The sequence below is a fragment of the Taeniopygia guttata genome, chromosome 21, assembly GCF_048771995.1.
Source record: "Taeniopygia guttata chromosome 21, bTaeGut7.mat, whole genome shotgun sequence".
NCBI lineage: Eukaryota > Metazoa > Chordata > Aves > Passeriformes > Estrildidae > Taeniopygia > Taeniopygia guttata.
In genome coordinates this window covers 3,088,721-3,115,343 of record NC_133046.1, presented here as the reverse complement: position 1 = coordinate 3,115,343, position 26,623 = coordinate 3,088,721, and the positions used below count along the sequence as shown (strand labels likewise).

Here is a 26,623-nt window from a genome sequence, read left to right as displayed (position 1 = left end):
CGGAGAGACCCAAAGCTGCTGGAGTTTTTCTCTCCATGGGGAAGGGAAGGGTTGGGTGCTTTGCTGTTCGTGGGGTGGGGTCTGGTTCCCCTCTCTGATCCTTTCCAGGCTGAAAGGCTGTGTAGATGCACGGCTGTGCACACCCACAATGGCAGGAATTAAGGAACTGTGCAGCTCTGTCCACATCATCTCCATGTTTCTGATGATGGCACAGGAAGAAATCTGCCTCAGAAACTTAACATTTCCTTTGACAAACGAGGAAGTGTAAAATATCAATTAATCCATTATCCTGGAGTCAGTGGGAGAGGTGACCACTGGCAGGTGATCAGATGAGGATGGTTTGTGCTGACTGACAAATCAAACTGGGTTTTTGTGGTTGTTGTTCAGTGATTGCAGCTTTGCCCCTGGAATTTCACAAATAGCTTGACTGATTGAACATAACAAAATGGCCAATCTTGTTCCCTTTGCTTTCATTCCCCAGATCCAGATTCGGGCAGCAGAGGAGAAATACTCCTGAGCTCAGACACCCTCCTGACCACTCTCCTGAGCTTTTGCCCACTTTTCCTTTGTGTTTTTTGCAGATGTTGACGAGTGCCAGGTGCACAACGGGGGCTGCCAGCACCGCTGTGTGAACACCCTGGGCTCCTTCTACTGCGAGTGCCAGCCCGGCTTCCGCCTGCACACGGATGGCAGGACCTGCCTCGGTAAGGCTCCCCTGGAAATCCCTTGGAAATCTCCCTCTGCAGCCCTTTTCCTACCAGTAAATCCATGGCAGCATACAGAAAACCTTGATTTCCTCACTCCCTCCCATCCTCTGTGCCCTGAATGTGAGATAATGCTGATGGGTTGTGTGTTCCTCTGTGTCCCTGTGTCTTCCCTCACAGTTTCTGTCCCTGGGTTCAAAACATTTGCTGTTCTTCCCTGTGGTCACATACAGCTGGGGCTGCTTTGCTGTCCCTGAATTTATTCTGGTTCAGGAGAAGTAACTCCCAAGTGCTTTGGTGCTTCTGCTTTTGGTTCAGGATATATCAGACATGGCATTCTCAGAACAGATACATAAATAAAAGTATGAGGAATTTCAAGTCAGTCTTCGTTTTGACCTAAGTATTTCTCCAAAATTCCAGTATTTTCACAGCACTGCTGTGGGCAGAGGGTGAGACAGACAGTAAATGTGGCTGTGTGTGGAACTGTGGCCATAATAATCCAAAACCTTCTTCTCTGGGATGCTGGTAGTGCATTCTCTTGGACGGTGCTTGTCCAAACATCACCATCCAGGCACAAGGTTTGCCCTGCAGCTGAATTTGGGGCCAGTTCCTTGAAATGTTGTCTGCCAGCCCCAAGCTGGAGGCTCAGAGTGGAACTCAGAGTCTGCCTCCAGCATCTGTGGCTGTTTTAATTAAACCACTTCTCCCCCACAGCTTCATTTGACACATTTTTCCACTATTTGAGGGATATTTTCATGCAAGTGGAAAGAATTCCCGGGCCATGCTGTTTGCAGAGTTTTCTCGGAACACAGTCACGCTCCAGAGTCTGCCTGTGTGTTCCAGTTGGGAATGGTGATATGAGCAGGAAAAATCCATCCAGGGAAGCTGTACCAACCATGCCCAGCTCTGCTCTGGCTCACATCTGGCCACAGCTGCCTCCAGTACAGAATGACACCCAAACAAGTGAGATTTAAAGTGCAAGATCCCCATATTTCGCTGGGAAAATCCAGAAGGAAAAGGATGGCAAATAAGGGACAAAAAAGCCAAGCCTGGCAGCCAGCACTGAGCTCCAACACTCGTGTCGGGGTGACGAGCTGCTGCTGCTCACATGTAAGTGTGCTGTGGTCTGTCATCTCCTAATTGCCTCTGGAATATGTTGCTCCCTTTCTTGTGGTGTGTGCAGCGATCCCGCGGCCGCCTGCGCCTTGCGGAACGAACGCGGGGCAGGCTGACATCAGCCCCAGAAGGTGGAACTGTTCTCAGGGAAAGCCTAAAATGCATCTCTAGAGGGAGGAATCTCTTCCTCAAGAGGAATTTCCATCGTTTTCTTTCACTCTCTGGGGTTCCCTGCTGGGGTAGCTGAGGATCCAGGCAGGCAGGGCTGCCCCGCTCCTGCTGCCCGTGCCCACTGCAAACCTGCTTTGCATTAAACTTGTGAGCAATATTAGCCGTAATGTGCAGTGCTGGAATTCATCTCCCAAAGCTGAGAGGGCTCTGTCCATGAAATCCGATCCATAGGAGTGAGTGGGGCAGTTCCTGGAGCTCTGGGCAGTGAGTTTGGTGGTGCTGGTACCCCTGGGATGCAGACCAGGAAGGGCAAATAAAAACCTCTCATTGCATAATTATCTAATAATGTTTCTAAAATATTGACAGAGTAGGATCTAAAATGGGGCTTTCTCATTTCAGGACTGGTGGCTTTTTTGTTTACACATTTTTGCCTGTCCATGTGTATGTTACAGCTTCACCCATTGAACTGCTGGGAGGAGAGGTGGAACATCTTTTCCTTAGAAAAGCTCAGAACACAGCACAGGCTCAGAGGTGCCTCCTCTGCTGGTGGTTGTGGCTGTCCTGTTGTACCCACAGACACCAGGCTGCCTTGTGGTCAGTTCTGAGGGATTTGGGGTAACTGCTCAAAGCTGTTTTTCTCTTCAAGTTGGGACATCCTCTCATTTTCTGTGGAGATTCTGTGCTGTTAAAATGCAAAATATTGCCACTAAATATAGGGAATAGGCCAGGAATTAAGGGAACTGGAGACAGTGAGCATCCATCTATCCATCCATCCATCATCCATCCATCCTCCATCCATCATCCATCATCCATCCATCCATCCATCCATCCACCCATCCATCCATCCATCCACCCATCCATCCATCCACCCATCCATCCATCCATCATCCATCCATCCATTCATCCATCATCCATCCATCCATCCATCCATCCATCCATCCATCCATCCATCCTTGTCCTTCTGCTGAGGGAAACTCGCAGCTCCACGCTGGGACCAGCACAAATTTGGGCAGTAGGAAGCTCCTGACAGCCCCAGCGAGAGCGTTCTGGGTACAGAAAGAGGCCTCTGCAGCCAAGTTTCTCGTTAAGGGCTGTCAAATCATGGGTCTCATTCTTTAAATGCTTTCTGGTCCCCACAAAACCCACAAAGGCTCCGATGATGGGTTGGCAGCGCTGAGCTGGAGCTCCACAATTCCCCCACAACGCGCTGGCGTGGCCGAGGCAGCTTTCCAGGTTAGCTGGTACCTGGGGCTGTGACTCAGGAGGGCACAAAAATGACTTAAAACCCCTTTCCCGTGTCCAACTCTCAGCTGGTGCTCAGCAGCTCCATTGTGCAGGATCCTTTTGTTGTGTCTTTGTCCAAATCGCTGCTGAGAGAGGGAGAAAAGGAGCGAAACAGAACAAAGAGAGGCCTTGGGCGTCCTGAAATTACCTCTTGCTTTATCAGAACCACATGGGCAGGAGGCAGGAAGCTGACATCTCCAGGTCCTTCTCCACTCTTTCAGCAGAGGGATGCAGGCCAGGCTGAGGCAGAGGGGTTTAATGGGAGCCAATTGCTTGTGTTGGCCTGAGGAGCGGGGAGATGGTCTGGATTAACACACAACATGTTTCTGGGAGTTGTCTGAGGTTAGGATAAATCAGTTTGGGATTACATGATGGATCCCTGTTTATATTAGGAGAACTTCAAATGAAGAAATCTCAGTGATAGGGGTGATATAATGAACAGAAGGACCATGTCAGAAGGTTTGTGTGGGCTTGAACTGTGTGTGCAGGGACCACGTGTGCTTGGTGGGGCTTTTCATTTTGCAGACAGCTCGCACATTTTAGGGAATTTGACTTTTTCTTTGCCCAGTCACACATTTTTCAGCCTTTTCTTAGACTCACTGGGGGTTTGTGTGAGGCCACAGAAGGAGCATCCTGCTCAGTTCTAGTTACAGCTGCTCACAGTCACTTTTAGGGTATCAACTCACTGCTTCTGGTGGCAAATCACTTGTCTCTGAAGGAAAGGTGAGACAGAGGAAAGAGGAGGAGTGAGAAGAGAGAGGAAAAGTCAATAGGGCAGCTGGAGGGTGCAGAGATCAGGTATTAAATCAACTCCTGTGTTAGGCTGCTGCTGCACAGATCCCCTTCCCAGGTGCAGTCAGCAGCAAAAACCTCCTTTGCATCCCTGTTTATCCATTTCCCAGACCTGAGAGGGTCAGAATCTGGGAGCAGCATCTTCCAGCAGCACTGCACTCCCCTCAGACAGCGGGGCTGGAAGGAACCTCCCTCTCTCAGACACTGAAATATCATCTGTGGAAAATCTGTCTGAGCTGTAATTACAAAAATCTGTGTGATGTACAGGATGACACTGGGCTTGGCAGCCTTGTCACAGAAATGTTAAGCTCGGCAGAGCATCTGGGAATGGAAATATTTTTAGAGTGGTTCTGTAAACAGAATAAAAACCCTGAGCAGTAATTAAAACAAGGCCAGCAGCGAGGTCTGCTGGCTGTGACAGCGAGGAGCCAGCTGAGGAGACCCAGCCTCACATGGGCTCTCCTGAAATCTTGTGTGGAAGAACCCAGACTTTAGGTTTTTTTCAGTTGTAGGAGTTTGCAAGGAGGCCGTTATTTAAACTTCAAATTCATCCGAATAACTGCATCCTGGGAGGTTATTTTAGACATAAGATGCATTGGCTTGTTCCATGTTGGCCCAGTGCTTTTCCCAGATGAAGGAATGTTTTGGCAGGCATCAGCATTGTTTGACTTGTTTTCTTTTTTATTTTAAAAAAAGGAGCTCCAACAAGCACATTATTTATGGCTATTTTTGCATATATGTTATTAAACACTTAAATATATTGGAATATTTTTAGATGACCACCCATCTCTGCTAGAGCTTGAGTAGTGTAACTCTGACCCAGAGCTTTTCAGGAACGTTAAGTATTTCTGTTGTTTCCTTCCAAATGGATTAAAGGAAAAAATGCCAGCACAACTAATATAAACCCCAAGTTCTTGCTCCAGCTTTATGTTTTGTATGGCAAAATCTTGACCCTGTCAAGCTGCTTTTATTCCCCCAAATGTTGTTTAGCTAATTGGAGGCATAAAATGAGAAGCTGAGTTATTTTAACATTTGGAATGAGAGTGATCCTCAGCTCTGAGTCAAAGTTGTTTTGTTTTTGTTTTTGTTTTTGGTTTTTTTTTTTTTTTTTTTGCAGGGGAAGGTTGTGCAGAAAAACACTGAAAATATATATATATTTTGCTTTTATTTTTGTCCTGAGCTACATATTTGTTTTCACTAATGTACAAGAACAAGAACCCAACTTGCCTTGGGATTCAGAGGTGTGTTCCAAGCAGAGACTTCTGCTGGCAGCTGCTTTCCAGGCCCTCCTGCTTCCAAAGCTCTGGAGGTTGTGGAGGGCACTGTGATCACCTGAAGGATCATTCTGGGAAGAGGTGGTTTTCATTAGAGATATTTTTAGCTTTCCTATAAGATTCCTCTGAGCCAGCACGTTAGTTTATTCTGGAGTTTGAAAAATAGGTCAGAAACATGTGAGAGCAGAGCTCATCGTTCTGCTCTGCTTAAGGGAGCCAGGGATGGGTTTCCAGCCTGAGCCATGTTCCACCAGCCCGGTGGGTTGTGACACTTTGGTGGCTCCTGAGAGACAGAACAGGGTTTAAAGGCCAATTCCCCAATTCTCATAAGATGCACCTCTCTTTGCAGAAGCCCAGTGCATAAGGAATTGAGTGGGTTAACTCAGGAGACATCCAGTGCTCCAAGGGGGAGCTTGTATGGCTTTGGAGGCATGACATTATCCCACAATGACTTCTCCACCAGAGTCCACGAATCCAGCTCCAGACAGTCCTTCCCTGGTTTGTTTCCCAGCTCAAATTCCTCCTGGATCTGAGGCCGATGGTCCTGGAGATCTGCAGTAAAAACAAAGCTTCTGACACGTTGCCCTGGATGCTGGCAAGGTGCTCACATCCCAGTTAAACATCCCATCCTCTGCTGATCCTGCAGGGACATCCCACATTACAGGAACAGGAGGAGGAGCAGGAGGCTGTTCCCAGGCTTGTGAGGAGTCCACATGTTGGGTCTCAGGGTCTGTTTTGTGCCGTAGCCCAGGCAGAACCTTCTGTTTTTCCTGACTGCTCGGAATCTGCTGGGCTCCTTGTGCAAATCCACACAGAAAAGCTGTGGCACAGCCAGGAACTCCTGTTTGGAAGCTCAATTCCCAGTCCTGCCTTCACTGAGGATGAAATCAGAGCTCCTGCTGCTGGATCTCTGTGTGCTCTGGGTGACACCGCTGCTCACAGCAGCAGGGACCCCATGTGCCCCAAATTCCACACAGAAATCTGGTCAGAGCCCTGAGCTGGGTGTTGTTACACCTGGTCCAGGTATGGACATACAGGATGGATCTTAAAAACATTTTTCCCTGAGTGTTCCCACAACTGGCAGCTCCTGCTGGGCCTCGGTGACTTTTGCACATCACGGAGCCAGAAACTCAGTTTTTGTTACAGGAAAGCCTGCATGTGCCTGAGCACAGCTCTCTGAGCAGTATTGGCTTGAACCAGCTGTGCCACTGCACCTGCAGGGACTGTCCTGGAATAAAGGATGAGAATTTCAGCGACAGCACAGGAGTCTGGCTGCTGACATGTCGCCCTTTGGAGAGGGTGGATGCCTGACAGGAAACCTGCTTCCCTCCCATGTAGTGCTGGGCAGGACTGACCCAGCTCCCTGTGTCCTGGAACCACCTTCAGGGAGAGTGCTGGGGCCTCTTATGGTGGGAAAGAACCATTTTAAGGGGAGATTTAGGCTGGGCATTAGGGAAAAGCTCTTCCCTGAAAGGGGGATCAGGTGTTGGAATGGACTGTCCAAGGAGGTGATGGGGTCACTGTAATTTATTTTACCTAACACTGCTGAGCCGATCTTGCCTTGAAAGAGCAGGGTGCCCGCCTGGCACGGTGGTGGGTGGTCTGTGCTGCACTGCCCACAGGCTTTTGGAGCAACATCTCCCCCTTAACACCTCCTTGCTCATGAAGTCTGCCATGACCTTGTCCCTGAATGTGCTCCAGTCGTCGATTCACATGAGCTTTAAGGGTGTGCAGTCTGCCCTGGTCCTGTGCAAGGGGTACCCTTCACCCACACAGGTGCCAAAGCTGTGTCCCGGTGTCCCCAGGAGCCACCCAAACTCCTTCTGTGCCAAACCTTGTGTCCCTTTGCCCCGCAGCTCTGAACTCGTGTGCCCTGAACAACGGTGGCTGTGAGCACGACTGTGTGCAGGTGACGCTGGCCCAGCACCGCTGCCAGTGCAGGCACAACCACCAGCTGCACGAGGATGGCAAACGCTGCATCCGTGAGTCCTGGGGGGCTGGGGAGCCATGGATTCCAGCCAGGAGCTGTGGGATGGGGATGCTCAAATGTCCAGCAGATCAGACTGGGGGATTTCCAGTAAAAACTCACAGTGTTTTGTTGTCATGGACATATCCCGTGGCTTGTTCCAAGGGATGGGATGAGCTGGAGGAGTTGTAGCCAACAAAAATGGAATTGTATGAAGGCACAGGCTGCTGTGGGAGTGGAGGGACAGCAGTGTGTGGCAGTGGGGTGGGATCTTCTCCCTCTCTGGCTGACCTGCTCCTGGCTCAGGAAGGAGAGAAGCTGAAGGGGACAGAACACAAGGCTGTTCTCATTCGTGGAAGTTGGCATTCAAAAGGCAGGAAGGAGGGAAATCCTGAGCTGTGAAGTTGCTGTGGCAAAAGGAACAACTGGGATGTTACAAACACAGCAGTCAGTGGGGTTTGGAGCATCTGTCCTGGGCCTGGGGCAGGTCAGAGATTGGCAAACCTCTGCGTAGGAGCACTTGGAGAAAATTGCCAGCACTTGCTGTGTAATCTCTGCAGAGGGATGTGCCCATGCCAAGCTTCTGCTGGAAGGGTTTTACCCAGCTTAATGCCAGCCTTCTGCAGGATCCCACAGCATCTACATCCCCCCGAAGGGGTGGAGCAGGGATTTTCTGTCCGGCTTTCACAGACTGCAGGCTTTCCTGCTGCTCTGTGCTCTGCTCTGCCACAATGCCACGAGAGGCAGGATGTGTGTGGGGTGACCCGGGCGCTGTGCTCTGCCTGCAGTGAGGAACCCGTGCTCTGACAGGAACGGGGGCTGCATGCACCGCTGCCACAGCCACCGCGGTCGCGCCCGCTGCGAGTGCCACCCCGGCTACCAGCTGGCCCCCGATGGCAAAGCCTGCGAAGGTGAGTGCCCTGCAGAGCTCCCCAGGAGGAAAAGCTCCGTGTCTGATGGGTGAGGGAGTGCTCAGTGGGAGCAGAGTGCAGAGAAGCACACGCCTTCCCTTGGGTGGCTCAGGTGGAGTCTGTGCAAGAGCCCTGCTCGAGCTGTCTGCAGCAACAGAGCTGCTCCAGGGGAAATTCAGGCTGGGAATCAGGGAGAAGTTCTTCCCCAAAAGGGGGATCAGGTGTTGGAATGGGCTGTCCATTGAGGTGGTGGAGTCACCATCGTTTATTCTTTAGGAATAAACTGGATGGGGCACTGAGTGCCATGGTCTGGTGACAAGGTAGTTTTAGGTCGAAGGTTAGACTCGATGATCTCCAAGGTCTTTTCAGGCCAAATTGATTTTGTGATTCTCTGAATGTCCCACTATCATGTGATCCCATCTTCTGGGAAGCTTTACAGCAATTCCAAACTCTTAACTCTGTGTCTTTGTTAGTCTGGACCTCAGTGAAGAGTTCAGGGTGCAAAAAACCAGTGCAGAACTCAAACACCATAACGATAGTCCTTTGGAAGGATGTTTAAGGTTCAGTCTACTTATCTTAGGCTTTCTCCTGCTCCCAGATGTGAACGAGTGCCTGACAGGGCTGGCCATGTGTGCACACCAGTGCCTCAACACCCGGGGCTCCTTCAAGTGCACCTGTAACCCGGGCTACGAGCTGGGGGCGGATGGCAAGCGCTGCTACCGTGAGTACTGCGGGCTCAGCTCTCCAGCCTTCGTTTCCTTTTTCCAGGGTTAGATTGACTGCAAGAGATGGTATTTCTTCTTGGGACTCAGATGTTTATTACTTTTATCCATGTTACAGTCTCACAGATCCTGAGCTCTGCAGCACTTCACTCTAATGATCTAAAAATGGAGCTGTGTCTCTCCCTCTACAAGGGAGATAAACTGTCTAATTAAGAAATGTCCTGCACCTAAATTATTTTCACTTTTAACCCAATAACCAACCACCCACGGCCTGCAATGCAGATTTTTTATCCAATGACACAAAACCACCCAAACCTACGGAGAAGAAGGTGAAGAACAAGGAGAAGAAAGAGAAGAAGGAGAAGAAGAAGGAGATAAGAAGGTGAAGAGAAGAATAAGAAGGTGAAGAAGGTGAAGAAGAAGGACCAGTCTCCACCCTAAAACCTCCACCTTGCTTTATATATATTACTATATTCTAAGACTTTAAACTCTTAAGTTTTCCACCCTGTGGTATCACACACTTCTATTCAAACTCCACACCCACAATCCCAGTTCTGTCATTCCATTTTGGAAGCTTCTTCAAGACCTCAGGTCAATGCAGGGTTCTCTTGGGGGTCAGTGCCTGTCAGCACAGAAAGTCTGAAATTCTCAGCAGCCAGGGTTCCAACACTCAGCCCTGCCCAGCAGGACAGAGCACACCTGGGCTGCTGCAGGCACATGTTTGTCACTGCCCTGTGGGAATCACCAGGGCCAAGCTGTGGCAATCTCTGCTGAAGGATTTCACAAGCAGTTTTTGAGCTGTTTACTCCCCCACCAAGATAAAAATCTCGGTCTGATCTTTAAAGTCACCACAAAGCCACTTTAGCTGGTTAAGACAATTGATTTGGGGCCATTTGGCTTCAAATAATCCAAGTTCTGCTCTTGGGGGCTCTCTGGACAAAGTCAGTCAGCTGCAGATGTGTCACTGGAGGAATTGAGCCAGTGAAGGGATCACATCTGCTCCCATCGAGGGAAGAAATAAAACTCTGTGATGCAAGAGTGAGCTGGACTGTCCTCACAGCTTTATGCAGCTGGTGCATCCCAGCAGGGCCAGGCTGAGCCAGAGCCACCAGCCCCTCACAGATGACAGCCACCGTGGCAGTCCCAGTGCTGCAGCTGGTGTTACTGGGAGCTGTGAGGGTCCCCTGGTGCAGCTGCTGGAGCTTGGCAAGGATAGGGGCAAGGCTTTGCAGGTCATAAACGGGTCTTGAAAGGCTTCAAACAGAGCAATATGGGGCAGCAGGATGATGATGTGAGGTTGAAGAGCCTAAGTATGTACACAGCCTTCTTCTTAGGGACACAGCCAATCTCACACCATGACACTGACATTGCCCTGGGGTCAGCAAAGCAGCCTTTCCACATGAAAGGTTTCTCCCTGCCCTTCCTAACACATTTCTTTTAAGCAAAACCCTGTTTGTGCTTCTTTAATAAGAAAAGGGAAGAGAGGGATGACAATCACGTTGTGAAATCTGGAAAAAGTCTTCCACTGCGGCAGCGTTCTTGTTTTTGACAAGCACAGATCCATTGGGAAGCATCAAGCTCCCTTTCTTTCATCCTCCTGGGGTCTGAATGCACGAAAAACTCAGTGCTCTTGAAGGCAGAAATTGTTTTCCTGAGGTTCAGGACTGAGTCAAAGCTCCATGAAACAAGTTCCTTTTAGTTTAAGAACGCTTAATTAACTAGACAAGTTTACAGAACCCTTGCCAAACTGGGATGATCTATGGCTGCAATTGATGTTTGCGCCGACCGCTTTTGACATGTCAGGAGCTAACGATTCTCGCTGTAGGCATCTGGATGTTTCCCTACTTAGCTGTGTTCTGCTGCTCCCATTTCTGCCTGGCACCAGAACAGCTCTGCTCTGAGGCTGAGCCAACTTTTGGTTGGCAGCACACGCTGCTGCTTGGCAGGAGTGGGAGCAGTTGGATCCACAGCCTGTTCGCCCCAGAGACTGTCCAGAGCCTGCTCCACAACCCCGTCCCTGAGAGGCTGCGTGAGATCCAGAGCTTTCTTTTTATACCTCACTTCCCAGCCCAGCAGCGGCCTCTGTGCTGAGCTATTTCCATCCTTTCCCACTGCAGATCCCCCTCCTCAGCAGGGATGCAGTGCCAGGAGCTGGTGAGGGCAGGCAGGGGCCAGCGGTGTGTGCAGATGTGTCCCACGGGATCCTAACCAGGCTGCCTTTTCCAGGGATAGAGATGGAGATTGTGAACAGCTGTGAAACCAGCAACGGGGGCTGTTCCCACGTGTGCCACCACACCAGCTCTGGCCCAGTCTGCACCTGTAACTTTGGCTTTAGGCTGGAAGAGGACCAGAAGTCGTGCACGGGTAAGGAACGGGAAAAGGCCAGACCTTGATTTCCAAGCACACCCCGGGTAAAGATGAGGATCCCTCTTGGGATCTTAGGTCAGGATCCCTCTTGGTTACTGTGTATGTGCCCTTCAAATGGGCTAAAGAGGATAGAAAGTGATGGAAAGTGAGAGCAGATGAAATACTGCTCTGCTCAAAGATACCCCCAAGCTTCCCTCAAGATATATGTGGACAGCACTTATGACTTGGACACTAATTATGACTTCCAAACTAATTAGTTTTTCCCGGATGGCACTGCCCTAAGCAGGAGTCAATCAAATTACAAGTTATCCTGCTTGTAAGGACAGGAAACCTGTAACCACAATCCCCAGCTGGGACTCACAATGAACTCCCCTCAAGGACTCAGGATTCCTCCCTCGGTGGGGAGGACGATCTGTTAACACAAAGCTCCCTGGTTTCACGAGGAACTCGAGAATTCTGGCTCAGCATTTGGCAGCAAATCACTGAAAGCTCCCCAGAACTAATCAGGGAGCAGTTTACCAGTTCCTGCCACCACTCTGCAGTGTATTAACACCTTTATTTTTTCTCATTTAGATATCAATGAGTGTGACACGGGCTCTCACTGTTGTCAGCAAGACTGCTACAACTACCCTGGGGGCTACGAGTGCTCCTGCCACGCCGGGTACAGGCTCAGCACCGACGGCTGTGGCTGTGATGGTGAGTGCCAGCACCTCCCTGGGCTCCAGGCAGGGCCAGGCACGCACAGGGAATGGGTCCCTCTACTTCTAATTTGCCTCTTGTCACTCTCCTCAGTTTGTTTAGTGTTGGGCAGCTCGGTTCTAGCGCCTGTGGAGAGGGGCAGTGGGATTTTTGAACACATCAAGGTCAGGTTGGGCTGACTCAGAGTGAGCTGACCCCATTAATTCACAAAAAACCATTTGATGTTCAACCCCAGAGGGCAACACTGCCCATCACTTTCACCCAAGGGATAAAGACAAATAACAGTGTCTGTAAAAATCACAGCCAAGACGGTGACTAATGAAGCTTTTAATTAGGAGAAAAAGAAATTCTCCTACCTGGTTGAGAACAGCCAGGCATTTCTTCCAGTTTCTCCCAGCTCCTACCAGTTTTCCTGCCAGCTTTCTGATGAGTCACCTTCTCAGCAGAAAGAATGTGGGTAAAAACCCCCCTAATAATTGTTCTTACTTCCAAAGCTCTCAACATTTCCCAGGGGAAGGAGCCAAACACACCCACCTGTTCCTACACAATTAATAATGGATGGGAACTGAAGCCCGGCACTTTTTTTTTGTTAAAACCCAGACATCCCTAATCCCTGAGGTGGTTTAACTCCATTTTTAGAGCTGATGGCTTCACATATTTAGCAGAGAGGATGCCACCAGCCTATAACTGCTGCATAGCCAGGCCCCTGTCACTGCTCCTCTCTCACTGGAGTGTCCCATGTTTTGTAGATGTGGATGAGTGCTCTGCAAACAACGGTGGGTGTGAACACACGTGCCAGAACCTGCCAGGGTCGTTCCAGTGTGGCTGTGACATTGGGCACAAGCTGGATGAAGACAGAAGGAGCTGCATCTGTAAGTGCCTTGTCCAAGCTGCCTCAGGCTGTACTGCTACAAAAAAAAAATAATCTATTCTTTCTTGTAAGAAAGAATAGATTTTTTTTTTGTAGCAGTACAGGGATCTTGAGCTCACATACCTGACCTGGGCCCTCTCTAGCCAAAAAATCCCTGAACAAACAACCTGGGAAAGTTTTAGGGGTGTCAAAACAGGGCGAGCTCAGTGCTGCAAACCTGAGAGCCACAGAGAGTTCTGGTTTCCCTTTGCTGCTGCAGAGCTCCTGGACCAGCTCCTGTCCCACTGTTCACCTCCCAAAAACCTCGCAGATCTCCTGTCCCACTGTTCACATCTCAGAGACCTCGCAGAGCTCCTGTCCCACTGCTCACACATCGGAGACCTCACAGAGCTCCTGTCCCACTGTTCACATCTCAGAGACCTCCCAGAGCTCCTGTCCCACTGTTCACATCTCAGAGACCTCCCAGAGCTCCTGTCCCACTCTTCACCTTCCAGAGATCTCATAGAGCTCCTGTCCCACTGTTCACATCTCAGAGGCCTCAGAGATCTCCTGTCCCACTGTTCACACATCAGAGACGTCCCAGAGCTCCTGTCCCACTGTTCACACATCAGAGACCTCAGAGAGCTCCTGTCCCACTGCTCACCTCCCAGAGACCTCACAGAGCTCCTGTCCCACTGCTCACCTCCCAGAGACCCTGTCTCGTTCCCCCTGTGACGCTGTCACCTCTGTCCCTGCTCCCAGCCATCGAGGACACGGTGGAGGCCCTGGATGGCCGGCGCCCCGTCATCCGCCCCATCCCTCACGTGGCCATCCTGCGGGACGAGTTCACCCAGCTCTTCAACGACGACTACGAGGAAGAGGAGGAAGAGCTGGAAGCACGAGGGGAGCACACGCTGTCAGAGAAATTCGGTGGGCATTCTGCAGCAGCGGTCAGTGCCGTGTTTGCCTGGGACTTTTCAGGAATGAGGGCGCAGGCTGGGTTTATTTGTTTGGTGAACACACCAGGCCTGTTGAGTGCCTTTTCTGCCTTTAGCTCTGCTGCAGCCTCCACATGGGGAGGCTCCAAACTGCCCGGGGTGCTGCAGCAGCCTCGGGGAGCTTCTCACCCGTGGTGCCTGTCGTTGCAGTGTGCCTGGAGCACACGTTTGGCCCTGACTGCAGCCTGACCTGCGATGACTGCCAGAACGGAGCTGACTGTGGCACCGAGGGCAGCGGCTGCTTCTGCACGGCCGGCTGGACTGGCGTGCTGTGCAACCAGAGTGAGTGCAGCTCTGTCCTCTGCTCCGGGCTGTGCAGCCCTGCGAGGCCGTGGCCGGGCTGAGCCCCATCTCCTTCTCTCTCCCCAGCTTGCCCAGCTGGCACCTTTGGCACCAACTGCAGCCGGATCTGCCAGTGCCAGAACGGCGGCACCTGCGACCCTGCAACTGGTGTCTGCCGCTGCCCGCCCGGCGTGGCCGGAGAGCTCTGCCAGGACGGTGAGTCCAGCCTCCCCTCGGCCTCTCTGTGCTGCTGGGGACTGTCTCTGTCCTCCTCCTCCTTCCCGCTGCCAGTGTCTCAGCAGAGGTTTGCCATCACTGGATGCATTGCTGAGTTTTCCCCAGCCTGGGCCAAAAGCAGTGCTGGGATACAACTGTAGGGCTTCAACTCTACAGCATGGGTTGTAAAGTGTCCAGAGCAGGAGCAAGCATAAGGGAGAGGGCTTCAGAATGGTTTCCAAGAGGATTTATTCCATGGAAGGGTCAGGGACCAAAGACAGAGGAGGTATGTGTGTTTTTTTAAACGGGGGTGGTTTGAGGGGAGGGGATAAATCAGCAGCTAATCAGAGATGTCCTGGGAGGGGTAAAGGACAGGGTTCACAAAAGCATCTTCCAATGAGGGGAGTGGAGGGGGTTGGGGTCACATGGACTAATGAGACATTGAACTTCAGGGGAATTCCAAGCAGGGGGTTGGCACCAGGTAGGATTGACAGGGAACTCAGGGTGGATTGACAGTGGGGTGGGAAGGTGCAATTTGGACCAAACCATTACCTTGGGCAATAACAGAACATGCCATTAGGAGTAAAAACACACTGCAACAATCACTGGATAAATGGCTGTTCTGGCCATGGCTGGTGCTGCTCTCAGATATCCCAGTTGTGCTTCTCTGAAGGCTGGAAGTGTTTCCTGTGGGGTTCCCTACACTGGTCCTTTAGTAGCTGCTCATCAGCTGCATCTTTCAGGTCTCTGGTTGAACCATCCCAGTGAGAGCACATTCCTGCTCCATCTGAGTGCATCAGCCACTGAGTCTTGTGTGGAAAAATGTCATTTTAAACAGCAAAAGGAGTGGTAACTGGCACTCTTCCCCCACAAAACAGTGCTCCAGGTGTTCTGTCTTTGCACTCAAAGTCTCTGTTCATTGTTCATCCACAACTGGAGGCAGAGGTCTCTATTTCATGGGGCATTCAGTGGCAGACGCAGGAAAGAAATGTCAAACCCATGATTTCCATGGTTAATTTCCATGGAAACCATGGAGGTATTTACCACCTAAAGCGTTGGAAAGCTGTGACAGCAGTAGTTACCCAAAGTACCCAAGGGAGGTGTCACTGCTGGTGGTGCTCATTTCTTGCACCCAAAGGGTTAAAATTTGGGGGACAGAATTTGAAAACCAGAAAGAGGGAGACAATCAGAGATTCAGACAAAAGGACTTCAGTCACATGTTGGGAGCATATGGGAACTATTACTGAAGGAGGAGAGTGAAGCAGAATGCAAATGAACACAAGAGATACCCCGACCTCTTCTTTCTGTAGGAAGGAGGTGATTGGGGGGGACAGAGAGAAAACAGGAAGGTAAAATGAAAATAAACAATGCAGAATTGCTCTGTTGTCCCAAGGTGGCATTTCCTCTGCTCCTCTGTTCCTAGGGACAAGGCACGTGCTGCTGGGCAGCTGCTGGCCAGAGCAACTCTGCTGACACAGCCGGTCTGCCATGTGCTTCCAATACTGAGATCTTTAGCATAACAGAGAAAAAACAATAATTTTATTCACTTAATAGTGCAAATATCCCTGTGGCTTTTCAACAGGAGCAGCCACATGGGTTGCTTTCTCACGGAGGACAGCCTTGACCTCTCAGAGCCCTCTGGGTGGATTATTTCTATCCCAACCAGCAGAGTTGCTGGTCACAGTGAGTGCAGAGCTGATGGGTGCCCTGGAGCACCACAAGTGGCAGCAAGTGACATCCCCTGTGACAGCTGATTTGGAGCTGGTGCAGGGAATCTGATTGCTCTGCCCCTGTGTGCATCCCTGCCCTGGGTGCATCCCTTCCCTGGGTGCATCCCCGCCCTGGGTGCATCCCTTCCCTGGGTGCATCCCTTCCTTGGGTGCATCCATGCCCTGGGTGCATCCCTTCCCTGGGTGCATCCCTTCCTTGGGTGCATCCCTTCCCTGGGTGCATCCCTTCCTTGGGTGCATCCCTGCTCTGGGTGCATCCCTGCCCTGGGTGCATCCCTGACCTGGGTGCATCCCTTCCCTGGGTGCATCCCTTCCTTGGGTGTATCCCTGACCTGGGTGCATCCCTTCCCTGGGTGGATCCCTGCCCTGGGTGCATCCCTTCCCTGGGTGCATCCCTTCCCTGGGTGCATCCTTTCCTTGGGTGTATCTCTGCCCTGGGTGCATCCCTTCCCTGGGTGCACCCATGCCCTGGGTGCATCCCTGCCCTGGGTGCATCCCTTCCTTGGGTGCATCCCTGCCCTGGGTGCATCCCTGCCCTCACACAGCTCCGGCTCCGGTGTGTTTCTCTCAATTAAAACAACCTGCTGAAACTGGCTCATCTTCCCAGGAAACCTCTCTTTTGTTACTCTGTTACTAGGGTGCCCCAAGGGATTTTTCGGGAAGCACTGCAGGAAGAAGTGCAACTGTGCCAACCGGGGTCACTGCCACCGGATTTACGGCGCCTGTCTGTGTGATCCCGGCCTGTACGGCCGCTTCTGCCACCTGGGTACGCCCGGATTGCCCCTGGATCACCCCTGGATTGCCCCTGGATTGCTCCTGGATCCCAGCTTTTCTGCCTGGGAGCTCTCTGGCCCTGGCTGACCAGCTTTTCCTCCCCCTGCAGCGTGCCCCAAGTGGGTGTTTGGGGCCGGCTGCTCGGAGGAGTGCCGCTGCCTGCAGCGCAACTCGCGGGACTGCGACGCCAGGGACGGCTCCTGCCGCTGCAAACCCGGCTACCGCGGCCAGCGCTGCCAGGACAGTGAGTGAGGCACAGGGGCACATGGCCAGGGGCTTGGGAAAGGCCTCTGAGGTCATCAAACCCAACCTGTGACCCATCACCACCTCAGCACCCTGACCATGGCACTGAGTGCCATGTCCAGGCTTTTCTTGAGCACCTCCAAGCAGCTCGTTCCAATTCCCAGTCACCCTTTCTGTGAAGAATTTCTTCCTAATGTCCAGCCTAAACCTCTCCTGGTGCAGCTGAAGGCTGTGTCCTCTCGTTCTGTTGCTGTTCCTGGCAGCAGAGCCCAGCTGGCTGCACCTCCTGGCAGGGAGCTGTGCAGAGTGATGAGGTCTGTCCTGAGCCTCCTTTGCTCCAGGATCAACAACCCCAGCTCCCTCAGCTGCTCCTCACAGGATTTGTGTCCCAGACCCCTCACCAGCCTTGTTGCCCTTCTCTGGACACGCTCCAGCCCCTCCATGCCCTTCCTAAATTGGGGAACCCAGAACAGGACACAGCACAGGGGAAGAATCACTGCCCTGGTCCTGCTGGCCACACCATTCCTGATCCAGGCCAGGAGCCATTGAAGCCAATGAAGCCAAGAAGGCCACCTGGGCACTCTGCTGGCTCATGTCCAGCCTGCTGTCCATCAGACCCTGCAGGTCCCTTTCTGCTGTCTAGTCACTCCGTCCCCAACCCAGCGCTGCAGGGGTTGTTGTGGCCAAAGTGCAGGACCCAGCCCTTGGTCCTGTTAAACCTCATATCCCTGGATGTGTCCCATCTCTCCAGCCTGTCCAGGCCCCTCTGCAGAGCCCTCCCACCCTTCAGCAGATCCCCACTCACACACTGCTATCATTCTGTTCCCTCAAAGCACCCCCAGAACATCCCCCTTTCTCCTCCCACGGGCTCTTTTCCCTGTTAATTTCCTCAGGGGAAAGCTCTGTGGGGACAGCTGTGACAGTGGTGGGACAGCTGTGACAGTGGTGGTGGGACAGCTGTGACAGTGGTGATGGGACAGCTGTGACAGTGGTGGTGGGACAGCTGTGACAGTGGTGGTGGGACAGCTGTGATGGTGGTGGGACAGCTGTGACAGTGGTGATGGGACAGCTGTGACAGTGGTGGGACAGCTGTGACAGTGGTGGTGGGACAGCTGTGACAGTGGTGGTGGGACAGCTGTGATGGTGGTGGGACAGCTGTGACAGTGGTGATGGGACAGCTGTGACAGTGGTGATGGTGGGACAGCTGTGACAGTGGTGGTGGTGGGACAGCTGTGACAGTGGTGATGGGACAGCTGTGACAGTGGTGATGGGACAGCTGTGACAGTGGTGGTGGGACAGCTGTGACAGTGGTGGTGGAGCTTGGAAGGCCGCTCAGCACCCAGGGCCAGGCTCTGCCAGGGGCCAGGAGTCCTTTCAGAGCTTCTTTCTCTCTACCTATGGCTGTTCACAGGCTGTGAGCCCGGGTTCTATGGGGATGGCTGCAAGAAGAAGTGTAGCTGCTCTCCAGGAGTGCCCTGTGACCCTGTCACCGGGCAGTGTCACCAGGAGTGTCCCCCCGGCTACCACGGCGAGCGCTGCGACCAAGGTAAGGCAGGGCTGTGCAGGGCAGCTTTGTGTGTGCTGCAAACTCACCAGTCCTCACCAGTTTGCTTCATAAAACGACACAAAAGCACTTCCAGAGCCCCCTGAGAGCCCCAGCCCACTGCAGATGGTCTGATGGGTGGCCCACAGTGACTTCAGGGGACTCTGGAAGTGCTTTTCAGAAAAGGAGAACAAGGTGTCTCTTCACCCTGCCACTGGACATCTCTGTGTTGGTAGATGGAGGTGATTGGGATCTAATTATCTTTCCCTGGCCTTGATGTCTTTTCCCTTCCGGGCAATCCCTGCCCAGCACACCAGTATCACATTTTCTGCTCCGTTCTCTATTTTTTATGGAAAATCTGTTTAATTTGCAAGTGCAAAAGAATATTTTACATTTAATTTACATGAGGATTCAAACTTCTGCCTCTGTATGAACCTCCTAGAGAAGTTTTGTGCTCTTCCCATGAAGGGCCAGATGATGGGATGATAACTGAGCTACCCAGCTCTGTGTATGTCTGGCTGTGTCCAACACTCAGGCTCTGGGGGTGCAGGTTTTAAAATCCTGGGAGTGGTTTGTGTGCCAGAGAGCCTCACTTTGAGCAGATAAAGGTGCTTTGAGAGAACCTAAAGGCAGTGAGTCATTGGACCGAGGTGATGATTGCAAAATATGAACACAGTGTTTGGAAAAGAATAAGTTCTGCCAACCACAGAGCTGAGTGGCGACTGAAAAATCAACCCACTCCTGCTTTTGTGAGGCTGGGGCCTCCTGAACCCACTTCAGCTGGTTAGGTCCTGCAGAAAGTCACAAAAGTTGGACACTTGCAGACTGACTGCAGCAGCATAGAGAGGTTGGAAGTGGCCAGCATCTGGATTTGGATTGGAGCATCCCAGGAATTTCTGTGCTAACTGATGTTCAGCCAAGCACTGCTTCTCCCCAGCCTAGAAGTTGCAACCATCAGCCTCACTGATCTGCCAGCAAAGGGTCGTGGTGCAGAGCCCCATCTCAGAGAGGATTTGGTCAGGACAAGAGCTGCAGAAAGCACAAAAATCCCAATGCAATTGCTACCATAGTGCTGGAAGGAGAGATGGGAGCAGCTCCCACGGGGCTGTGCTCCCTGGCAGGGTCTGAGAGCCCTGAGCCCCCCCTGGTAGGATGCTGTGGCCCCTGGAGCCCCTGGAACCTTGTCAGGCTTGGTGCTCCCGCTCAGGATATTTTTAAAAAGGGTAAGAAAGAAGCTGAAGGCTGTAGGGGGGAGTCACAGGAAATAACACAAATATTTGTATAGAAATAGTAGGCTCTTGGCTGTTGTTCGGATCTGGAAATTATTAAAGGGTGAAGACAAACATCTGCCATCAATTAGCAAAGAGGAGGAATAACAAAAACTCCACTGTGTCACTGGAAATCGAGGCGCTGCGTTTCCTCTGCGGTTTGTCAGTGCCGGTGTGTTCCCTCTGCTGAAGCTTTTCAGAACATTGGCTTTGGTCAGCATGGAGCTCTCGTGGGGGACTCAGAGAGGATTTAAGGATCTTTGGTCTGGGGCCCTCAGTTTGCATGTCACCAACTGGTTGCTGAATTGTGGCGTGGAGTACAAAGATCAAACCGAGCTGGGGTCAGCAGAACCACGCTGGCATCCAGAGCAGAGGGAAGGAAAAGCACTTATTCCTCCTCTGGATGAGGATGTTCCTTCTTTCCTGCTTTCTGTCTGTGTCCTGCTGCAAACCTGGCTGCTTCTTAAAATCCTGGACGCATTCAGCCAGGGAGGTAAAAACCCTCAGAGCATCTTGGAAAAGCCAAGGGGTGGTTTGGTGTGGGGCTGTGACCGTGGTGTTCTGCACCGCAGCCCAGAGACAGCGGGGTGGCTTGGGCAGAGTCCTTGTCCAAAGGCTGGAGATCAGTTTGGCCTCAGTTTTTGGGATGTGAGTGGCCACTCTTGCATGAAGGAATACTTGCTGGAAGCACACACAACAGGCAGACAGACCAGGGCAGCAGTGGAAATGCTGGAGGTGACCAGTGTGGCTCACACAGGGGTCACACCCAGGCTCACAGGATCACTAGTGTTGGAAAAAACCTCCAAGATCACCAAACCCAACCTCTGAGCAAACACCACCATGCCTTCTAAACCACGAGCACAGGTGGGAACCTCTCACAGCTGTGGGAACCCCCCAAGGACCCAGAGGTTCCTGCAGCCTGCAGGGCCAGGTTGGTAAAATTCTCTTGGATATCTTGGGGGGGATGTTCTGACCCTGCTGTTCTCCCACAGAGTGCCCTGAGGGGACATTTGGGCCAGGCTGCCAGCATCCCTGTGCCTGTGGAGGAGCACCTTGCGACAGGAGCACGGGGCAGTGCCACTGCCCACCTGGCTGGACAGGACACGACTGTGCCCAAGGTGAGCACGGGCGGCACAGCAAACACTCAGGGATTTAGTGTAGAGGGAGGGATTTAGGTGTAGACCTCTTGCTTTTTGTTTACTAAAACTCATTTTAAAAACACTCAGTGCCATTAGAATTATCTTTGTGGAAAATTAGAAAAAATTGCAGATTCTGATGGTGAGTCTTAACACAGTGAAAAAGATGAAGATATTTTTCGTTGTTGCAGTCTTCAGTGTAGGAGAGGAGCCTTTCTTTATGGAGGCATGTTTTTAATTGCCTTCACCAGATTACTCTTTAACTGCTGGAAAACTAGAGAGTCCGAAATGGAAAGCTTTTGCATGATTCTGCAGTATTGCAGCAGCTGGAAGGTATTAGTCACATAGAGATGTCCTGCTCCTAAGATTTTGGCTGAGCAATGATACTACGTGTGCACAGTGCTTACCATACATTTCAAGCTGCCTTTTTTCCAGGCCCTGGGGCAGCTTAGGACTAGTTGGAGAAGGATTCTTGCCCTGGTTTTAGCAGTTTAGCCTTTTGCTCCTTTGCAACTCCCAGCAGGTGCTGGGGCAGTGAGTGATGTGCTGTCCACGGTGTGACGGCAGCTGTGGAGTCCCTGTGCCAGCAGCACCATTTCCCACTGAGGAGCCCTTGGAGCTCCCTGCAAGTGGCTGCAAATCCAAAATTGGCATGAAAATCCCGGAGTGAGCTCAGAAGAGCTCTTAGACAAGGCTCACATGCTGCCTGTGGAGCAGGCAGGGCCACGCTCTGCTCGCTGGTGCTGCCAACAAAATGCACGTCTGGCATGAGCTGGCGGCGAGAGGGAGCCCGAAAGGTCCTGCAGTCCCCTCTGCCACCTCGGCTCTGATCCCAGTGCTGTGTGTTCTCTGTCTGCTCACGCTCCAGCCTGCCCTGAGGGGCTCTGGGGCCCGGGCTGCCAGCAGATCTGCCCCGACTGTGCCAACAACGCCAGCTGTGACCCCGCCACCGGAGCCTGCCTGTGCCCAGCCGGCTACACCGGCCAGCGCTGCCAGGATGGTGAGTGCAGCCTGGCGTGGGTGCCTCATCTCCAGCGGGAATGGGGGTGTCTCAGCTCAGCTGGACCTTCTGCTGCAGCGAGTGGAGCACCCAGTGACCGACCAGGCACTGCCACCCCGAGCTCTGCGCACATCTCCGTTCCCTCACTCATTGGGGTGCACCCTGGGGACTTCAAAGTCCCTCTAGCCCCATCTCCACTGTAGCAACTCCCGCAGCAGGAGAAAAGAAGGCAAAATGCTGAGCCCCTTGTCCCGTGCAGCGCTGCACTTGGGGTGTCAGAGCTGTTGGTGCTCGCGGCTCTGCCCAAGCACCGCGGTACCCGGGGTTCCAGCAGCCACCTGCAGCCTCTCCCCGTTTCCCTTGGCAGTGTGTCCACCTGGCTGGTTCGGCCCCGACTGCCAGCTGAGCTGCAGCTGTGGCAACGAGGGACATTGCCACCCTGTGACGGGGACGTGCAGCTGCCCGCCCGGCTGGACGGGGCACCACTGCCAGCGAGGTACCGCCTGTGCTCTGCCCCCCTCGCTCCTGGGCCACTCTGACCCGTGCCAAGCTGCGCTGCCACCTCACCATTCTCGCCTTCTGTGAGAACCCCCGGCCTGGTTCAGGGGTTCTGTGTGGTGGAAAAGTCTCTCCTCCAACCTTTGCTTCCAAAGAAAACTCCGCAGCCTCTTGTTGTTCGCTCTCAAGGCAGTTTATTGCTGGTTATCTAAAAGATTGTCTTTGCCCGCTGCGCTGCCTTGGTCAGCTGCCCAGGCAGAGACACACACACCCTGACACCCTCACTGCCTGCTGTCTTCTTCTCTCTCCCCGCCCAAGGCTGCTGCTGTCTTTTATATGATATATTACGTGTTATATGTTTACAGTTTTCCCCCAATACCTACTACCTACCTATGTTACAATGTGCTTTTCTACTCTAAACCAATCTGTGAGTGCCAACATCACCAAGAACATGGAGGTAAGGAAGAAGAAGGACGAAGAACAGGATCAGGCCCACTTTCCTTCATCTTAGAACTTCTGACCCCCCTGTACAAAGTAAAAAAAAAACCCTGTACAGGTGCTAAAACCCCTCTGTACAATACTAAAAATTTTTCCCCTCTATTTTGTAACTACTTCTACTATACTATATAACCCTTTGTGACCACTTGTTCCACCTTCAACGTTGGTAACTCATTCCATGGCTCAAACCCAAAATCACAGCTGATTCCAGCTGCCTGCCAGGGTCTAAAATGCTTCTGACCAAGGCCTGGAACCTGTAAAAATGTCTGAGGGACATTTTGAGTTCCACCAGCCTTCATGCCGTGCCCCTGCCAGGGAAATCTCTCTGAAGTGCTTTTGGTTTCTTTGCTGGCAGTGCCTCTGGCCTCTCCAGCCGCGTTCGTGCCCGTGCCCGAGGGACACTGTGCCCGCCGGCCGAGGCAGCGCGGTGCCCACGCTGTGCTCTCGGGCACGCACCAGTGACGGGCTCCTGCTGTGTTTTTGCAGCCTGTGACCTGGGCCGCTGGGGCCCCGACTGTGCCCACGCCTGCAACTGCAGCAACGGCGACGGCAGCTGCAGCGCCGAGAGCGGGCAGTGCCTGTGCGAGCCCGGGTACACGGGCACCCGCTGCGAGCAGGGTGAGTGTGCCCCTGCCCTGCCTCCTCGCACCCACCCACCCTGCAGGGCTCCCAGGAAAGGCATCGCTCCAGCCCAGTCCCCCTCCCCGCTGCCACGCTGGTCCTGTGCCCAGGGTGGCTGCGTGATGTGTGTTGCCCCTGGTTTTTAAAAGTGTTAAGTTTTTTTTATAGTTCTTTCGAAAGTTTGGAAGTTCTCATAAAAATGTCTTTAGCCTTCTGATTGTGTTTGCATATTTCTACTGGAGCTCTCACGCACTGTTCATGTAAATAATGGTTGGTTTACATCCTTCTTTGTAAGAAGAAAGAATTGATAGATTGTTAATTTAACCAGTGTGGTTGGAGATGTGGCAATTTCACCCTCCAATCCACTGTCACTTTTAAAATTCTATATTTTACAAAATTAACTCTTTTTCTCTTTTGAACTTACCAAACTTCTGTGTACTCATTTCATGTCCAATAGAGACAGATATGGGTACACACCTATAAGAACCCACTGGTTGTTACAAAAAAAGCAGCTGACAGATATTTTTATTCCCCTCCGAATCCAAGCCCCTGCCTTAGGATAGCTTCTCTGGGACCCAGGAAGGGACAGACTCCTCAGCCTCATTTCTTTCAGAGTGCCCTGAAGGGTGGTTTGGGCAGAGCTGCCGGCACCAGTGTCAGTGTGACAACGGAGCCACCTGTGACCACGTCAGCGGGGCCTGTACCTGCAGCCCAGGCTGGCGAGGAACCTTCTGTGAGCACCGTGAGTACCTGACCCTGGGCACCAGGCCTCCGTCCCAGAGGGTTTGTGCTCCCTGTCTGACTTTGTTATCCCGTTACAGCAAAAAGAATTCCTCAGGATGGTCATGGGGGGGAGCAACAAGTCTGCAAGTTGCTGCCTCTGGGAAAAGGGGAAAAGTCTAAGAAAAAAAAAAAAAACCACTATAAAAATGTAAATAATAGGTGACTCAGTGGTTGCACAGCTGCCATGGTTGCACACAGGATCCCTGGATACAGGGATCCAGCTCCCCCAGCAGCCTGTCCGTGGTCAGGAACCTCAAGCCATCACTCTCCTGATCCACCACTGCCCTCTCCTGTACCTGCAATGTCCACAGTGGACTTGCATCCAATATCTGCTGCCCTTAGCAGCACTGTCCCTCTGGTGCAGCCTCACACTGGCCACAAAGGCCACCAAGGGACAGGCACCTTTTCCCACCGGGAGGGCTCCAGCTCTGCATTTTGTGTGGATTTCTCCTTTGTTCACACAGCCTGCCCTGATGGATTTTATGGACTGGAGTGTCGACAAGCCTGTGACTGCCTGAATGGTGCCCACTGTGACCCTGTGACGGGACAGTGCCAGTGTCCCCCGGGCTGGACTGGAGCCCGCTGTGCCCAGGGTAGGTGTCTGTGCCCAGGGCAGGTGTCTGTGCCCAGGGAAGGTGTCTGTGGGAAGTGCCCACTGTGTCCTCCATGGGCACTCTGGAGCCAGGGCTGTCTCTGCTCCCAGGTCATGGGAACCAGAGTTCTGGGTTGTCCATTCCCCATTTGTGATTTTCTCTGTCTGGAATTTAATTTTGGTTCTGGGGGCTCTGCTTGAGCATCTTGTGGTTGAATGCAAGGGAATCCAGCAAAACTGCTTCCAAATAGATGAAGGATGTGACAGTGATGGCAGCAGTGTCTGTGTTCAGATGTCAGGCCTGTAGGACACATTATTTCCCTGTAACAACACAAAACCCCCTCACAGAGCAGCCAACCACCACTGGCAGATCCTCTCCCAGCCCTTGTGAGGGTTGGCAGGAGCCTGGCTGCTGTAATTCCCACCCAGTGCCCACCATTCCTGCCTGCTCTGCTCCCCTGCAGCGTGCCAGGAGAACAGGTACGGCCAGAACTGCAGCCACACCTGCCTCTGCTTCAACAACGCCACCTGCGACCACGTCAGCGGCCACTGCCTCTGCTCCGAGGGGTGGACGGGACCCTCGTGCCAGCAAGGTAACCCTTGCCACACCTGCCAGCACGGGGAGCGATGCCATCCCTCGGGGTGGGCGAGGAACCTGAGCAGGCGGCATAGCAGAAGGTGTCATTGGCTCCTCTGACACCAAAATCCGAGTTGCTGTGTGTCAGACCACCCACCCACGGCTCTGGCAGCATGGCACAAGCCCCCAGAGCTGTGTCCTGAGCTGTTTGTCCTGTTTCTCCCTCAGCCTGCCCGGCGGGTTTTTTTGGGAAGAACTGCCAGCAGCGCTGCCTGTGCCAGAACGGCGGCACCTGCGACCCGGCCACGGGCGGCTGTGCCTGTCCTGCGGGCTGGACCGGGCTGGCCTGCGAGCTGGGTGAGCAAACAGCTGGGGACACCTCTGGGCCACACACATCCTGCTTTGGAACGGTTTTCTGCTGCTTTTGGGTTTCCTTTTTCTACCTCTGTCAAGGTCAGGGTTGAAGGCATTTGAGACAATAGTTCACGTTCAGACTCAGGTGTTTATTTTTTCTTATCTCTGTTACAGTCTCACTGCAGTGAATTCTGCAGTTCTTCACCAACAAGGCACAAAATGGCCAACTTGCTCTTGCTGCGAGGTCTTTTAAGGCCAACCTATCTAATTAAGAAACGACACCGAAATTATTTTCACTTTTAACGCAGTAACTGATCACTCGGAGTCCGCAGTGTGGACTTTTCTGTCCAGTTACAAAATACCACCCAAACCCATGGAGAAGAAGGAAGAAGTTTTCCACCCTGTGATATTACACACTTCCAATCAACTCCACACCCACAATCCCAGTGCTGTCAATCAATTTTGGAAGCCTTCTCCATGGCCTTAGGTTAAATTCAATGTTCTCTTGGGAACAGCACAGAAACTCTGAAACTCTCAGCATCCACAACTCCGGCAGTTTTCCTGTGGAGGTTGGAGGTGGTGTGCGAGGGGTTGGGGTGCTCGGTGGGAAGGGTGGGAGTTGGGAGGGTGGGTGCCAGGGCAGTGTCTCACCCT

The 26,623-nt window shown here is 52.4% G+C and overlaps 1 protein-coding gene across 1 annotated transcript in view; it reads left to right on the top strand.

Annotated features, from left to right (window-relative positions):
* MEGF6 (multiple EGF like domains 6) overlaps positions 1-26,623 on the top strand; it is a 41,727-nt gene that overhangs the window by 5,833 nt on the left and 9,271 nt on the right. Inside the window, exons 2-22 of the mRNA XM_072917296.1 lie at positions 582-704; positions 7,198-7,323; positions 8,096-8,218; positions 8,817-8,939; positions 11,167-11,304; positions 11,881-12,003; positions 12,756-12,878; positions 13,619-13,786; positions 14,005-14,136; positions 14,224-14,352; positions 16,720-16,848; positions 16,966-17,100; positions 18,511-18,645; positions 20,903-21,028; positions 21,915-22,046; positions 22,414-22,542; positions 23,529-23,660; positions 24,277-24,405; positions 24,911-25,039; positions 25,503-25,631; positions 25,844-25,972. Of these exons, the coding sequence (XP_072773397.1) occupies positions 582-704; positions 7,198-7,323; positions 8,096-8,218; positions 8,817-8,939; positions 11,167-11,304; positions 11,881-12,003; positions 12,756-12,878; positions 13,619-13,786; positions 14,005-14,136; positions 14,224-14,352; positions 16,720-16,848; positions 16,966-17,100; positions 18,511-18,645; positions 20,903-21,028; positions 21,915-22,046; positions 22,414-22,542; positions 23,529-23,660; positions 24,277-24,405; positions 24,911-25,039; positions 25,503-25,631; positions 25,844-25,972 (2,742 nt within the window). The remainder of the gene's footprint in view (positions 1-581; positions 705-7,197; positions 7,324-8,095; positions 8,219-8,816; positions 8,940-11,166; positions 11,305-11,880; positions 12,004-12,755; positions 12,879-13,618; positions 13,787-14,004; positions 14,137-14,223; positions 14,353-16,719; positions 16,849-16,965; positions 17,101-18,510; positions 18,646-20,902; positions 21,029-21,914; positions 22,047-22,413; positions 22,543-23,528; positions 23,661-24,276; positions 24,406-24,910; positions 25,040-25,502; positions 25,632-25,843; positions 25,973-26,623) is intronic.